Raw genomic sequence first — 17690 nt, forward strand, 5'->3', positions numbered from 1 at the left:
ACACTACGTGCTCCTCCCTCGCCGCGCTCCGTCTCGCTGCGTGCCGAGAGAGGTCTCACGGCGGCACGGCCAGGCGGTTGGGCTTGCTCCGCTAAACCGGACCGCACCGCGGCTGGGACGAGCGGCGCGTCCCCGCCCCTCGGTGGCGGCAGAGGGACGCCGAGGCTGAGGGGCACCCGCCCCGCCCGGCACGGCGGCCGCTCCCGCAGACAGCGGTGGGCAGGCGTTTCACGGCCGCTTAACGGGAGCAGCGTGCGGCCCTCCCCTCCCCGGCACACAGGGCGGGCAGGGAAGCCCGGCCCGGGCGGTGCGTGGCAACCCCCGGGCACACGCGCTGCCCCGACCGCACTCGCGCCCCGCGGGAGCCGGGGGAGGCTCGGGGCGTTCACGTCGCGCCGGGCCCTTCCCCGCCAGGAGGGGAGGCCCGCCCTCCCGGCGGGCTTGACGCTTGTGCGGCTGCTTCGGTACGTTCGTGCGAGGAAGGGCCGAGCGCTCCTCCCGGGCGGCCGCCCTCCGACAGCCGCTCCCGGCAGCAGCGGGCTGCCTGCCTAGCGAGCGCGGCCGTACGGCGGCGGCGCGGCAGGGCCGCCTGCTGGGCCCGTCGCCTTTAAGACGCCTAACGGGGCGGGGCTATGTAGATTTCGGCTGAACATTCTGGACTGGAGGGGAGCGGCGGGGGGCAAGGCGAGGGGAGGCGAGGCAAGGCGAGGCAAGGCAGGGAGCCGAGCCGAGCCGAGCCGAGCCGAGCCGAGCCGAGCCGAGCCGCGCCGCCCCGCGCCGAGCCGAGCCGCGCCGCGCCGCGCCGCGCCGAGCCGCCGGGCGGCCAGGCCGGCCTTCCCCCGGAGGAGGCGGAGGCAGAGGGGGAGGAGGCAGGGGAGGAGGAGGAGGAGGAGGAGGAGGAGGGAGGATACGGGGAGGTGGTTGCTGCTGCTGGGCAGAGAGGAGTCGTGCAGGAGCTGCGGCTGCACTCGGACGCCACATTCCCTCCTTACGGGACTGGTGGTGAGGATGAGCGAGAGCTGACCCTACCGCTGCCGCCGCCTGTGCTGTGAAGTGTCTGCTGCTGCTCCTCCTCCTCCTCCTTGTCCTCCCGTTCCGTGGGTGAACCTGTGCTACGGGCTCTTCACCGACACGGGGGGGGTTTGGTTTGTTTGTGTATTTGTTTAAGGCAAAGAGAGAGAAAGAGAGAGAGAGAGAGCTTCCATCCACTGAAGCACAGTTCACTATGATCGTACTCGCATTCAGCACTGGAAGTCGGTTGGATTTCGTGTCTCAGTCCAGGGTGTTTTTCTTGCAAACCTTCGTTTGGATTTTATGTGCTACAGTGTGCAAAGCGGAGCAGTATTTCAATGTGGAGGTAAGATCAGCCGTATGCGTGTGCGAGCGTGTGTGCATCCCTCTCTCCCTTTCCCCCCTTCCCTTTTTTTTTTATATCCCCTAAATAAAATCAAATAGCCAGCCAGCCATGTCTTCCAGCAGCCAGGGCATACGTCTGTGTTGGCTTTCTTTCCAGCAGCCGGTAGCTAGCTCCCCTCCCTGAGTTCCCCCGCCTGATGGATGCGTTTCAGCCGGAGATCCCGTTATCCGCGGCAGCACAAAGCGCGATGCTGGGCGCTGGAGCGCAGCCCGTGCTTCCCCGCTGCCCTCGCCCACGGAGGACGGGAAGCCCACAGCCCGGGCACAGAGGAAACCTGGGGCGTAGTATGTACGCGCAGCTCAGGGAAGGCTCTATGAATACCTTGGAGTTAAGATACCGCTGTATTGCTGCTGAGTTTCCCCAGCCTTTTTTTTTTTTTTTTTTTTTTTTTTTTTTTTTGAAAGAAGAATGAATGAAAGAGCGTTATGGGGACAGAAGGAAGGAAACTTGAGATTTTGGCACGTTCCTTTGTGGTAGAGTATTTGGCAAAATAAGATCTTTTCCCCGTTTAAAAGTAACAAGAAGAGTTGTCACTAGAAATAGTGAAACAAACGGCATAAAGGTGCAACTACAACACAAAAGTTAGAGGGTGTGGAGGACCAGGAAACAGAATTTTTCCAAGTGAAAAAGGAGATTACAATGTGAGAATACCTAGATGGGGCAAACTCTAAGAGTTTACAGTGACAGTGAGAATTCAGTGGACATCCATTTCCAGTCACTCTTCTATACACTCCCAGTTTTCCCGTTTGGGGTTTTTACGTAGTGCTTTTTATTAACTAGTGTTCCTTTACTGACTTTATAATCTTTGCGTATATTCTCTCCTCTTTTTCTCCCTCCTGTCACTCCATTCATTCTGCTGTGAGCCCTTTTTCTTAATCTGTTTCAATGTGATGTGTGTATTTCCCCCTTCCTTTCCCTGTCTATTCAACTTCATCTTTCTTGTTATGTGTCTCTTCAATTTATATGTGCTCTTTCAACTTCTAATAGATAATTCTGGTTTTCTGTTAGATCCCTGTGTTCCTTCACTTTCTTCTGTCCTATCAGCCCCACTCCAAACTTCCTGCTGCACCCATACACCACCCTCACTCTTTTTTGTTTCTAGTCTCTTTCATCTACTGCGTTCCCACAATTCTTTCTCTCGGAGAAATGAAGTCTGTCTTTTCCTCTGTCTCGCACATATGCACACTTCCTTGTTTTATAGGAGCTCTTGTTCTCACTCAGTGACACTCATTCTTGCTACTGTCTCTGGCGAGGTTGCTCCTGCAGATGCTCCTCCGTTCCTAGACTGTCTCCCTTTTTGTCTAAAGTTCTTACCTGTACTTCTTCTCCCTCTGCCTCATGCAGGATCGCCTCAAACACATAAAAAAATCACTTTTTCTTTCCCCATGTCTGCTTTCATTCTAGTCTTTCCCTCTCTACAGGCAGTTTTCCTTGCCACATGCAATTCTCCTCTCAGTGTAACAACACACATCCATAGCTTCTCTCTTTGACTTGTATCTCTCCAGCAAGTATAGTCTTTTTACTTCATAAGATCTCTCCTGATTATAAATCCTAGTCTTTTTTTCTCTGTCATCTATGCTTTAGTCACTCTTGTTCGTTCCTTATCACAAATGTGCATCTCTGCTTCTGTTTGATTGTAAGCTCTTTGGGGCAAGACTCATGTCTACTTACATGTTTATGCAGTGTGTACCATGCTTGACTCTGGAGTACAGTTGTTAGACTTTTGCTATATAAATATTAAAGCCGCAAATTTCAGAGCGCACACTGAAGTTTTATCCTTCTTTTGCTCGTGTCCTCAGCTGCCTTCTTTACTGATGAGCAGGGGAAAGCAGTGTGGAAGAGAGGAAGTTGCTCTCTGTATCCTCTCCAGGCTTCACAGGCTGGCCCCCTGCAGGGTATAGGGAAGACATTCCAGCGACAGAACTTTCTCCTCCCACAGTAGTCTGCTTTGCTGGCATCTGGCTCTGCCGGAGAGACGGGTGGCAGATGGAGCTAGTGTAGGAGGAGAAAAAGATTGGTTTAGTCAAGTGGAATCGTGAACAGGAGGCCAACTCCAGTCAGAAGGAGGTTTTATGAGGAAAGAAGGGAAACACTTTCATTTTTGCCACCTCTTCCATATGGAAAACAGCACATTTTGAGGGCAAAGGCAATATCGGCAGCAAGAAACACTGTTGGTGGAATGAAGTAGCATGTGTGTCTGATGAGGGCACATATTTCTCCCTTTTGAAATATGCCAGCTCCTGTTCTTCCTCCCAGCCCTTCTGAAACAAAGTGTGTTGTCATATGCCAGCGCTCCCAGTCTCTTTTCATATTTAAGTCTTTGAGCCACAGATTGCTGGGAGCCATAAGACTGTTCCAGGGAACTACTCTAGTATTTAAGAATTGTCGGAACGGGGGCTTTTCCTTAGGCCATTGCCTTTGACCACTGTCAGTGACATGGTTCTGGGCTAAATGGACCTGAGATTTGCCCCAGAACAGCCATTGCCATGTTCACATTGTTTGGTTAGCGCTGAAAATTTGACTTTCTTTTTGTTGGGAACAGCAAAGGCTAGAAATTTGAGGCAAAGGACTTGGCAACAGCATGTATGTATTGTGCTGTACAATCCTCTGTGTCAGCACAAGTGCATAAAACAGTTGTACTTAATAGTAAATTGTGAAAATATGACAAACATTTCTTATGACAGTAAGAATAAATATGCAAAGTAGGGTTCAGGAAAGAAGTGGTGTACATATAGTTGAATGAAATGTCACTGAAAAAATGCTTAGGATGGTTGGAAAGCAGATTTTTTTTTCATTCTTTCTTGTCTCTAAATAAAGTACAGATAATACCTGTTGAACATTATAAAATGTAGAGATCATTTATTTCCTCTTGTTCTGTCTCATTTAATCCACATTCCTGATTGATAAGCAAAATCTGTGTAGTAGCGTTGGATTTTTTGGTTTGTTTGTTTCAAGGTGGGTTTGTTAGGCTGTGAGCCACGGCAATTCTTAGGAGATATTACTGTAGTTCAAAGATATTAAATAATAATGTTATCTTTTAAAAGAAAAACAAGCTTGTAAACTTCAGCTTTGTGTATGGAAATTACTGTTCCTTCTAATATGGTTGTCCCTCTGTAAAATTTCTTTTAACCAAACATCTACATGGATGGAGTCCTCAAGCTTCCGATGACAGCTGAGTTGTCAATCCTGAAATGTATTCATGTGTGTAGTATTTCATGTAATAGCCATAGCTGAGTAGGATTCAGATCATGGAGTACAGGACTCTGGAGGGGCACACTTGCACTCTGAGCCAGTGAAAGAGCTTTGTGGTAAAGCTGCATGAGAGATGGTTATAAACTGATTATTTAAGTAATCATGATGAAGTTTAAGATTCACATAGTCTTATGTGTAGGAAGATTTAACATTAATTTTCAAAAAGTTCACTGATTACCAGTGGCATTTTTGTGAGACTTTGTTTCTGACACCATGAGAAAAACTAAGGACTGCACTGTTTGCTCCCTCTTCTCAGTGCTGAACTGTTGGTCCAAAACAATAACTTCAATGAGTAAGTGCACTAACAGGAGAATATGTCTATCAATGTAGAGTTTTTCTACTATTTTCAACTATATCTGTACACTAGCAGAGGAAGTTGTCCATCAGTGAGACAGTGAATGGAATAATAGTTATTAAAAGAACATTTTAAATGTAAAATTGAAACAAACACACAGAAGATAATTTGTTAGTAAAAAATGATAGAGCAACCAACTTCCCCCCCCCCACCGGGTTCCTCACTATAGTAATAACATGTTGCGTTGCTCGAAGATAACTCCTTTGCATGTTATCGGGAGTGTTTATAGATGGTCTTTCACAAGTATCATCCATATAAAGTATATATATTTATGTTTTCCTAAAACCAATAGTATTGTACTGTTTGAGCTGGTATTATCCTGTGAGTTTATCTTCTAATGTTATCTGTTAGTTTATGTATATATTTAAATAAGTATGTGTATATTTAATTTACTATTGAATATTCAATATAAAAAAATTGAAAAAAAAAAGTCACCATTTTGTTAAGGGAAAAATGGTTATTGAAACAAGAATACCTTGGTCAGAAGACAGGATCGGCATGAATCTAGAATAAGATTTATCTCCAGATCCTAATACTGCCAACTCTTACTCGGCTGAGTATCTGCGTAAACCCTGTTGAGCAAAGAAGCGTTTTTAGAATTGCACCTAGTTTCATTGACTGTATCTGTGATGTGGGAAATACTGGAGAGAAAGCATGCTTCATCATCTCTCCCCTCAAGCTGGCAGTTATGCTCTATTTTCCTTCTTCTAATGCTAAATATATAGACTTGAATCCCTAGGGGAGATCTTAAAATTACTCTTGTTTTAGTGTGACCTGCTCTTTAAAACAATACAGTCTTTTCTCTCCTCCTGTTTTCAGAAGTGGGACGGTTAAATTGCATATTGTGGAACAAAATACAGTGGCGTCCAAACTTCAGAAAAATACCATCAGTTTCCTCCATGGTAATAAGTGGCTGAGAACCCCGTTGTTTTCATTGTTAATAAACTTTACAATTGGCCTCCAGCTCCTGCTGAATGGTAATGCATGACCTTTTCTTCCATAGGCTTTGGGTCTTTTAAGCTTAAAACCAGACCGGTTTAATTCTTCAGCTAGTAATTGAAAAGGAATAAACATTTGGGAGGGGAAAAAATCCTCCAATATCACCATTACACACTTGTCAACTAGTGGGCTTGGTTGTCAGGTTTGCAAGCACAACACAGTATTTTTATAATTTGTTAAAATGCAAACTCAAAACTATGGAGAAGCAGTTAAGGTGGTTTTGGTATAAATAGTGCCATGTGTCCTAAAAGGAATTTACAGGATCTTCTGCGTTGTTTTTAGTTGCAGTCAGTATGCAGGATTCTCAGTTATTTAAATTCTGAATCTTACTCTTGCATAAGATATCAACTAAATGAATTGGATTTTTGTTGGAACAAGAAGTTCAAACAAATTGTTAGAAGAATGGAGAGGAGTTATTGAATCAGGTGGTAGAGGTGGTTAGTGGGTGAAATATTAGTCAATAAAAATACAGATATAATGTGAAGTATTTCTTATTTGATTATTGAGGAAATACAGATACATAGAAAACCTCCTGTAAAGGCTTCTGATGAACGGATATATCTCGATAAGGAAAATAATTGGAAAGTTATGTGTCTGATAGGCAACAGAACACTTTTCTGTCATAGAAGGCAAATACCTACTATATAATGAACTGGCTCTCATTTGATATGAAGAAATACATGTAGAGACTACTAGTTGGCACAGTGCATTCTCTGCTGTAATTTAAACAATAATTCCTGTTTACAAAAATACCAGTCGATCAATTTTCTACTGTAAAGTACGAGATTATTTTGTGCTACTGATGTTGCAGGGAAGTTTATGGATTCTGTTGCCTGTATTTTGTTCAAAGACAGATTGAAAAGATGGTTCCAGTTCTTACGAGTTCACAATTGACATAGTATGTTAGACCTTAGGTGCAAGACATATTTGTTTATAATTGTAGTTCATCTTATTTTCATATTGCAAATTTTTGACTGTTTAGTGTTTAAGCATCACAGCTATTAGTAGTTCTCAGTTCTACTAAAGAAAAGAAATAAAGTGGTTAAATAAAGAGATTTATGTAATCACCTTATGTAGTGCAAGATAAACCTACCAAAACATGTATTCCTAATGTTTTCTGACATGAGATCTTACTAAAATAAATACACAATTTATTAGCCCACCAAAAAACTCTGAACAAGCCCAAGCTCTCCCTCTTCCATTATTCAGAAAGCATAATGTAAAACTCCTGCATAACCATTCATTGTTTCTTCAGAGTGGATATACTGTGTTCTTTAACTGGTTTAAGATTTATGCTGCTCTTTGTCAGTTTTATTTGAATCCATCTAAAAGGTCAATGCTTGCTCTAGGCACCTCAGCTCTGTGTATGCACTCGGCAAGACTGAGTTGTAAGAGTTTATAAAGATAGAATGTGGTATTATATAGATTTTAAAACATTTCAAACTGCATCTGTTTTCAGTATTTTAAAGTTTGTCTCATCCTTCTACTTTACTGAATGATCATTTTGTGGAGTGAAACACTAGACGACTTTGTGTTGATGCTTTTTGAAGATCCTTAAAGTAACAATGTAACTTTTTAAAAATTTTATTTTAATTACCCTATTTAAATTGCTTAATACTTCTCACCTCTCTGTTTCGGATTCCAGTTTATTGTCTAACCTGTTCGCTATCCTCGAACTACACTATTGACCAAAATCTGAAGAAGCAGGTTGAGTCTGTTTAATTTGTTATCTGTGATATGTCAAATGACAGATTTGGTTTCATTTTGTATGAGAAAGACCAGGATTAGTGCTGCAAACATGATTTTATCTGGCACTGAAATGGATTTGAAAAATAATTATGATTAGAGCTTTATCCTTTAAAGAGAGGTCACTCTATTTGGAACCTTTATTTATTGGTTGCCTGGCAACTGTTCATTCATGTTCCTGCTTATCATCATTCATTAGAAGCATCTTTGCTGTACATTAAGATCAATTAAGTGGTAACAATTCATTTCTGTGATGAATTAAAATTGACATAAATTACAGAAATAGAAAAAAAAAATTCTGTAGTTTTACTTATTAACCAAACCATGTTGGTACAATGTTTCTCTACTTATTAACAGCTAGTTTATACCAGCTGAGGAGTTATCTGCACTTCAGCTGTGATCATAATGTTCCTAGCATACCTTTTGAGGTATTACAGCACATAATTGACTTAGGGGCTTGTTCAGGTGTTTTTATCATGCTTAAAATCTGTTAATTTTCAAGATCAAGCTTCAGGATGTGAAGAAACTTATACCCTGTTGATTTCAGTGCTTAGCATTAGGCAATCCAATCTCAGGTGCTGAGGCTTGAACCCAGTATTGGGAAAGGGGTTTAAAATTCTGGCATTAAAACTGCTGCGACAGGGGATGTGCAGCTGAAGCAATGAGCCACAATAGCTCTGTAGAACATTAAAGTCACTTGATGGTTTCTCTCTGTAGAACAATAGCAGTTTTTATTACACTGTGAGAAAACATTCATAAAGCATATTATTTGACAATTGTTTTGTGACTGTGGATGAAAAACATTTTGCCTTTTGTATTAATTCTTTATGAATCATATCGTGATTGACTCGTGTGGAATAGCAGTGTGCAACAGGATAGTTGTGCTATGGAGTATTCATAGAAAATGTCTTTGTACATTGGGATGAATATTGGAACAAATTCCTTATGGCTGCATCTTAAAAGAACATCTGTCACTATAGGGCCAGGGTGGAAGTAGATTTGTCTCTTTGCTGCTACCTCTTGGTAGCAGTGGCTTTGCCTCTATACTGGACGGCTCAGAGCTTGGGGAGAGAACGTCCCTCTAGGACTGATGCCCTCCGCTTTGAGCTTCTGATTGTATTAACTCACTAGTACTCTTCATACCATGCTGTGGTTATGGGGGACAAAGTAACTGCTGTAAGACAAATCCATATCAATTTTCATCAGCTTTTCCTGCTCACGTGACGTTGTAATACATGAAGATGCTGTTAGGCGTTTTTCCCTTTTATGAAACAATTGTGCTGGTTTCACAGTTGTAGAGATAATTTGAAACGAAATGCTAACCTCAGAAAATCTGGTCTTTAATATTTTTTTCCTCATGATCTTGTAGAGAAATAGTCATTTTATTTCATTGGTCCTGTTCATTTTTGCTAACATGTAAGTGGAGATGTGATTACAAGTGTGAAATACACGTTGGCAAGGGGGAGACTTACCTTTTCAGAAAATTACCAGCGGAAAGGCAGACAGAAAATTGTCAATTTCTTTAAAACATAGGTAGCAAAACAGAAAAACAAACATCCCTTTCAATGGGAAGGAAGATACTTCCTTTAAATATATCAGTCGATATTTACAAAGTGTACCAAAGAGGAAATTGCTTCCTTTTTGTGCTGCATCCGGATCTGAAGGTGATGATCCTGTCATATTTTTCTTTCTTACATCAGACGTTGGTTGTGTGATGCTCTTCTAGGAAATTGCTTTGACCCACTGTCTTTGCAGAGAAATTGACAGATTGTGTTTGTCTCCATGTCATGGTTTACATGCTGTACAGAATAGTAATAATCCATTTAATTGCAAGTAAAATAAATGATCTGTCTTCCACACAATAAAATCTATTATTATTACTAGAAGTAATAGTATTATATTGCTAACTGTACAGCATGATTTTGGTCTTGGCAAGTGAGACGCCTTTTTTTCTCTCATTACTTCCATGTATTTTCAAAAATAAAAAAACCCCCACAATTCTGGACTGTGTTCCATTTTTCAGTTTTCCTTATTGATTATGAAGTGCTGGATTCTGATACTTCTGTCCTTCATTACTTGTACATGGAATGTCAGCTTTGGAAAGGTCTTTATTATCCCTTTCTCTGTTGCATGTATTCTTAAATATGTAGGAAAATGGAGGTGATGTGAGTAAGTGACTGAGGCATTGTGCTGGGGGGCTGGAGATCTGGGTTATGTGTCCAGTTCCATCATGAGTCTTCATATCGATCACATAGCTTATCCATCTTTGTAACCTAGCTTGCACAAATGTGAATTGGACTAATTGAAGAGTGTTTGCTGCCTTTTCCAATACATGTCAAGAACAATAGAAGTGATGTAAAAGAGCCAGGAATTTATCTTCATCATTCGTCTCAGGACTGTTTCACTTTTTTTCATAAAAAGTAGTCGAGGGATAACATAAAATATAAATACAGCATTTCAATTTGATCATCTGTGTGATCATTCAAGTAGTGAATATGTTCAAGGGACAAGTACCAGAGCAGAAAAGGTGAAAACATGTCTATAACACTTCAAACCCTGGATTTTTTTTAGTTTTGTTTTGTTTTTTTTTTTTTAAATGTAATTACCAAAACTTGGTAGAGAACATTGTCAGTAGGATTACGTGAAGGATGCCATTAGATGACTGAAGATAGAGAGTATCACATTCTCTTTCAGAATGAAAGTTTGAATAAGATATTTTTTGTTACCCAAATATGAAAACAAATAGTCTGCTTCAAAATGTATTTAAACAAATGTAAAAGTCTTAACAAATAAAATGGATTTCGGATCAGATTGTAGATGTTACACAATGCAAAATTAAAAACTGTTCTATTTTTGAATGTACTATTAAATAAGTAAATTGTTCCACAAACATTCATGTTGCCTTGTCATCACAGTACCTAAGCTTCTCCTTTTTTGTTTGAATATTTGTGGATTTTTATGAAATACAATAAAAGATTGGCCTTTCACTGCTCCAGGTATTAACGTTTTTTATTAGACACCACTAATAGGCAGCCTGGATGTTAAAAACTTAATGGTGGGAGGATGAGGCACAGGGGAAATAAGAGATTTGCTATGCTGACATGTTAAGTATGATAGAAGTGGAAACTGAATCTTGTTCTTCAGGGTTCCTGTACCATGAGTTCACCTTATGACCTTCCTTCCTTCTTTGCACTTTCCTCCTTACTTTTCTTTTCCTTGCTTCTTTCTTTCTTATCTCTTGTTTTAATCTTTTTTTTTCCTCCTTCTCTTTTTTTTTTTCTTTTCTTTGCCCTCAGTCTGTCTTCCTACAGACCATTGCCTGCAGCCAAGGAAAATCATCAGTCATTATTGAACCATAGAATCAGAAATATTAGAGATGGGAAAGACTTATCAAGAGCATATTTCTCTGCCAGTGCAGGATTGCTAACTATTGTATGTTTCTGGAGTTTTGTCAAGTCAAGGTTTAAAATCCACAGTGGTGGGACTTCCAAAATTGGAATTGAAGAAAACCTGGTAAAAGTACAATAGGGAAAACTACAGTGGAAGAATTCTTTTCAATAGACTTTTCCTTTGGCTACTGGCAACAGTTTGAAGTTGGCTCAGGTTAGGCAATTTCTGATAGAAAGTGTTGTCTGTTCTATAATCCGACATGATAGGAGCTGTTTATGAGCATAGATGGCATGCACTAATTGGTAATTCAGTGTATTTCTTTGACTTTACAGAATGAAAAGTACAGGAGGGGCAGAGAGAAATGAAGGATCGATTTAAATTTTCACTCCATTTGAAATCCTTAGTGCAGTTGAAATGGACTAACACTGCCTGATTTTAAAAGATATGTAGATGTGTATGGATTGCTGACACTGTCTCAGGAGGGCTTGACTAGTTTATGATGATTTTCTCGAAGTACTATGCCTTGTATTTAAGTATTACTACCTAGTGAATAAAATGAGGTATTAGTAGGAGCGTTATGGATAGCTAGATATTACTCTCTGTTAAAAAATCTTACGTTGGAATTTCATACATTACATTATTAGTGTGGTCACAAACACAGACTTAAAGATGTTCATGACACTGGCATATATGAACTGTCATAATGTCCATGCTTTGCAAATTATGTAACTCTTGCGAAACAAGGATCTCAAGATATTTTACATGGGAAGGTTGAGTATGTTTGCTGATATACATCCTGATGATGAGATTTGTGCAGGATGATTTGCATAAGGTGTATTTTCCAGAAAGTGTGCAAGCTGCAGGGTTAGATTGGGAAAGGGATTCAGTTTGAGAGAACAGTACTTAAATTTAGATGTTCAAATGCACTGTACGTTTCCTATATATTAATAACAGTCTACTCCCTTAAGTCAATGAAACAGAGAGACTAATTCAGCCGACGAACCAGTTAATGTCTGTATCAGAGTGAGTTGAATCTTTTTTCTGGACTCTGCTGTTAGTATTGACTAGTCGTGTGATTCAGTTGCTTACATGTAGGCATCCAGCAGCATTTAAGCTGCCCTTGGCCGAGATGTGCACAAGGCTGGCAGAAATAACATGAGACCTGCGAAAGCTTCATCTTTTTAGGCTAGCAATAGGAAGCCAGGCTGTGTGTCCTACGTCATCTCAGATGACACTAGACACTTCTGTTTAGGTAACTAAATCCTGTTCCCAATTTTAAGTGATGGTGGAGGGTGTAGAGACACCTGTGTCTGCGGGGCTCCCCCAGGTAGATGCTGGCATTCAGATGTTGTAATTTGGGGTTGAATCCCTTCCCTCTGCAGTGGTGGGATTCATTATACTTGTCTAGGTACCTGGTGCTGTTTAGGCCCTATGGTCTATCTTGCTTGGCCTCTAGATAATATTTCAGAAAAGCATGGGCCTCCTAAAGGTCCGATGATATATCTGCCATCCCCTGGATAAAGTAGATCATCTCAGATCACATCAGACACCTGTACTTCTGACAAAACCAAGAGCAGAACTCCATTTTTATGGTACTACAATGTTTACCCTGTCACACTGGTGCCCTGCACATTATTAAATATATTTATTCCTTAGCGCAAGAGGCTAACACTTTCTTACATCTTTAGATCTCATGTGTTTTAAATATTTAGTTAAGGATATAAAGAACACAACATTTCTCCACTGGCAACAAGGCAGTTTTGCCTTCAACCTTAACAAGACCAGACCTGGGTCTGTTTAAATCTGTGTAAAACGTATTACCTAACTTACAGCGAATACTTCTGGCATGTTTTATAAACTTAGTGCTTCTGACTGTTGTTTGATGCCTTACCATAAATGATTTTAAAGGCTGTCTTTCCTTCCTAAACATACAAACCTCTAAACAGCTATTTGTTGCCCTTGAGGGGAGAGAGCAGAATGTTAAGCATTTTTATAAAATGTAAGTAATTAGAAAATATATGTTAGAAGAATAAGCTCGCTAAATGTCTATTGTCTGATAGACAATCCCCAGAAGATAAAAATGAAAATGACATTTTAATAATTTCTTTGGGTAAGAGCCCTAGGCCCTCAAGAATAATTAGCTATGTTTTCAGATACTTTTGTTATGTAAAGTGAATGTGGATTAATTCAACAGAAATTTACATTTCTGTGTTAATACCAGAATTTAGATCTCCTCATTGGCAGGTATGTAATTTCATTGATTTATTTATACTACTTGCTTTAGGTCTTCAGAACTGTGAAATTAACTGGGTCAGAATAAGAGTGTTATTGTCCAGCTTATATTTATATGTTTGCTTATTTACTTATTTGTATGTCCAAAATTTGAAATACCTCGATATGGTACCTGATGTACTATTTAAATGAGTTTTCTGCTATCAAGTAATTATAGAGAGACTAGATCCGCTGTTGATTTTTTAGGTCTGCATTTGGGAAGGAAGAGTGATATATCTGCAATCTTTTATTCCAGAAAAGCTTCCTTTGTAATATTTAGCTCTACTCTATTGTTTTGCACTGACAGGCTCATTTAGAGAAAAAACAGTATTTTAGTTCCTTTGTGAATAATCCCATCATTTTTCCTGGCTGCCAAGAGAATTCACTTTTTGTCCCAGCAGTCAGATAAAGATAGAGTCATTGTTCTTCATAGATTAATTGCTTAGATGCCTTTTCCACTGAGATATTAGAGAATTTTTCTCTACGTGCAAGATCTTTCTAAGGAGATGATGTCAATTTAATTTGGGCCAGAAGATTTGGATTCTGTAGAAATATGTTCTTTCTTTAGCTTTGCTCAAAATAAAGATTCCGTTTCATTAAAAGGGTTTTTTAATGTCTTTATGAATATTCCCTTCCTTCTCTGAATTTTCAGCAGCAGAGGAAATGATTCTTAAGGTGAAACTAAGCTTTAAAAATGTTAGAACAGTACATCCTGTGATGTTTTGTAAAAGTTACAAGTGACTGAGGACAGGAGAGCCTAAAGCAACTATAGCTTTTCTCATGTTCCAACTCTAATACAATAGAGAAATTCATCATGCCCGTTAACTTTAGCATGATAGCTAGAAAAGGACAGAGTGGGACTTTTAACTTTAAATGTCCTACAATGCAAGGGCTTTGTAGGTGTTAACTTGTTTTTAGAAATAAAATAGCTACATGTGTAGTTGAAGATTGTGTAATGGTGTTTGGTAAAGTATCTAATACAAAAATAAAAATCGGTTATTTTTTCCTTTGGAACAAAGAATTCACAGAGTTGTTGAAAGAAGTCAACAGCCTTCAGATTTATGTAGACATGGAGAGTATAAATACACTTTTGCTCCATGCTTTCTTTTTTTGGAGCTTATACACTACCCATGTTTCAGTGATAAGAAGAAACTATTTAGAGACAGGAAGAAGGGAATCCACCCATATTTGATCTATTGTCTTTTACATGACTGTTATTTGTTTACTTATGTACTTATTATCCTAATAAGATATCTGTGTCTAGTGGTCTTGATTGGAAAAATTTTACGAGATTCTAACTTCATGGAATTGGTCAGATTTTGCCATTAATTTCATCGGGTCCAAGATTTTACTCCAAGCTGTTTGAAAAGCACTGAATTGCCAAACATTTTAACTGAGTAAGTTAAGAGTATGTATATATTAAATACGTAAGATAAATATTGGTGTGGAAATCAATAGGCTTAACTTGTACATAAGTGATAAAATTGGTACAAAAAGAAGTGGAGATACACTATCTATGCATAAACTGAATCTTGTAGTTAGAAGAAAGTTTAAAATCATTAGAGGAGTGGTATTCTTGAACCACTTTCCAGAAAGAATAGTAGGGGGATGATGTAGGGGAGAAAAAGTTAACTTGTTTTGAGATGGGATCTAACTATTTAATGAAAGGGCTTATATAGTATAACTTCTCTTATCAGCGGTAATGGACCGGATTCCTTCCTTGTCCTATACCCTCAGTGTAACAGTAATTTTCCTCATTTAGTGAGGCTGATTGCTCTACTGACAACCATTGACTGTAATATTTATTCTTCTGCATTAGTCTGTCTACCTTAAGAACTCTATAGCTATTGTATTAGACCAAAAATGTGGACTATATTGCATCAATTGAGTTCTCTGCTTCATTGCTTTTTGTCACTTACACTATTCAGACACCATGTGTGAAAGTCTCTTTTTCCAATAACATTTAATTCAACGCTGACGATTGTGAATAAGGCCTGTGGAGTCAACCAGACTGGTTTGAAAATCATAAAAAGGCTTTTGGAATATTTTTGGTTGTCTTCTGCTTTTTGAGCTTTTGGGTTCACATCGTGATCTTTTTTTTTTTTTTTTCCCCCCTGAAACAAGGATGAGAAATTCACAGTTAAAGAAGAAACTGAATATTTTCATCATATCCAGTAAGCCAAGTCTTCAGGAAACATACCAAATGTTTAAGAAAATACCTATCTAGCACTAGCCACAGTGCTCACTTCATACCTCTTTTCAGTTTTGATTGTCTTCAAAATTGTATTTGCTGCTATTTTTGCTGCTGTTAAAACTTGCCACTTCAAAAGGTCAAAGTACTTCTAACTGCTGACAAACACTGTTTTTCACTATATGATGACAACTAACATTATACAATTTGCATAACACCATTAAACTGTTTAACAGTGGCTAGCTGGCTGGCCTTGTGCATCACTATTTGCTTGACCATGGGAGAAGCCTAAGTTTGACTCTATGATTTAGCCACTGATTGTTTGCAGCAGCAGGGACTGGGTAGTTCTCCAGAGATTTAGCTTTTATTTTTACAGGTACTGCGATTTCTCTAATAGGAGAAGAAAAGCACAGACTTTACTGCTTTTAAACTAAGTTTAGTGATTAAAACTAAGTTTTAAGTGATTTTGTACTCTTAACTTGATATTTTGTAGCATCTGTGAGAGACAAATAGAGTTGTAGTGAGGTAGGACCAGTGTCCTAGACGTTCAAGATTAGACCTCCAAAAGCAGTATATTAAAATACCAATATCAAGTGACACGTACTTTTAGCCGTAAACTAACAATAATTTGTGAACTAAGGAGGTTAATTTAGACAATAGTATTTAAATAATATAAAAGAATTTCTAGATGAGTATTTAGATAATATAAATCCTCCCTCTTATGTAATCAGATGCTTTTTCTCTTTATATTCTTTTATTTTGTGGTTTTATTTTGTTTTACTTTGATTGAGATACATGAAATTTAAGAAGACAGGACTGCTTAGTAGCTGACTGCTTAGATAATATTTTCATGAGAAAAATGCCAGTGATTGTTACATATTCAATGGATATTGATCAGAGGGAGGACGACACGACACGGTAGACAGTTGACTGCCTAACAATATAAATTTAAACTTCAGAATTCCCATAGTGATTGACTTCATGCACGAGTCAGGAGTTGAAAATCAGGGGATGGTCTTTGGAAGACCTGGCAATAGGGATTCTGCTTGTTCAGGAATGCAAATAGGGAGTTCAACATTATTTTAACCATATATATCTATAAAGGGTGATATTTTAAATCAGCTACCATGTTTCTTTCCTACGATTCAGAAAACATTGCTTGGGTAGAAAGGAGACAGCAAGTCATGAATTTCAAAGTAAGAGCTAAACAGAAACACACTGTTATATGTCAGATAAACGCAGTGGATGGTGTGGCTCTTGGTTTTGAAAGAACAGCGGAGGTAATGCCTTCAGGCGTTGCTCTTTGCTTGTATTAATAGGGTTAGATTCAGCTTTTGAGATGTAGTCCCACAAAGGGTCTCTCTAAAGATAGTGGAATGAATTTAACTCATTAAGTCCAGCTTGGATGTAAAGCCCTAATCACATTAATGTTGGAGACAAAAAACCATTTGAAATGCAGTCCCAGATGACTGTAAACCCTTGTCTTATGTAAGATGAAGCAGAGTCTGTATGAGAAGGTATCCCTTGAGTTCACTGTGAGTTTCAAGTTACACCACATGGGTTTATGCTGAATGAACACAGTACTGGAAGATTTTTGACAGAGATCTGACTGTGTTTATGTATAATATATTAAAATAATAAAACTGATTTTGCAGGTTTTCTGGAGAGCTCTATGTAAAAGTGCCACTACAGTTTAAATTGCTGCATTACAGACCTAACTGAAACGGGTATAAGTCTTCAGTATCTTTAATTATGTTGAGAAATTTCCAGCACAGGTGGTAAACTGAAAAGGTTTGGGTAAACTTTCGTATGATGTAGAACTTCTGTTTCTTTCACCTGTTGATTTGCTTGATGCAAGATACCAAGGTAATGACAAGTTAATTTGCAGGAGTTAAGTTTCAAGATAACATGTCATGTTTGAAAAAGTATAAAATTCAGTATCAGAGTAACTCTATCTATATTGGTAAGCTAAGCAACATCAGAGAAGTCTTCAGGCACTGAACTCATCTGTCTATGCAGTTAAATTGTTTCAAGCATGGTTTCAGTATGGACCAGCTAGCACTCTTACT

At 39.3% G+C, this 17690-nt stretch overlaps 1 protein-coding gene across 1 annotated transcript in view; it reads left to right on the forward strand.

Annotated features, from left to right (window-relative positions):
- Positions 1 to 1162: 1162 nt before the first annotated feature.
- The window catches only part of MMP16 (matrix metallopeptidase 16), a 183436-nt gene continuing 166908 nt past the window's right edge, over positions 1163 to 17690 (forward strand). Inside the window, exon 1 of the mRNA XM_050892459.1 lies at positions 1163 to 1357. Within this exon, the coding sequence (XP_050748416.1) occupies positions 1226 to 1357 (132 nt within the window). The 5' untranslated portion in view covers positions 1163 to 1225. The remainder of the gene's footprint in view (positions 1358 to 17690) is intronic.

The sequence above is a fragment of the Gymnogyps californianus genome, chromosome 2 (genome assembly GCF_018139145.2).
Source record: "Gymnogyps californianus isolate 813 chromosome 2, ASM1813914v2, whole genome shotgun sequence".
In the NCBI taxonomy this organism is placed as follows: Eukaryota; Metazoa; Chordata; class Aves; order Accipitriformes; family Cathartidae; genus Gymnogyps; species Gymnogyps californianus.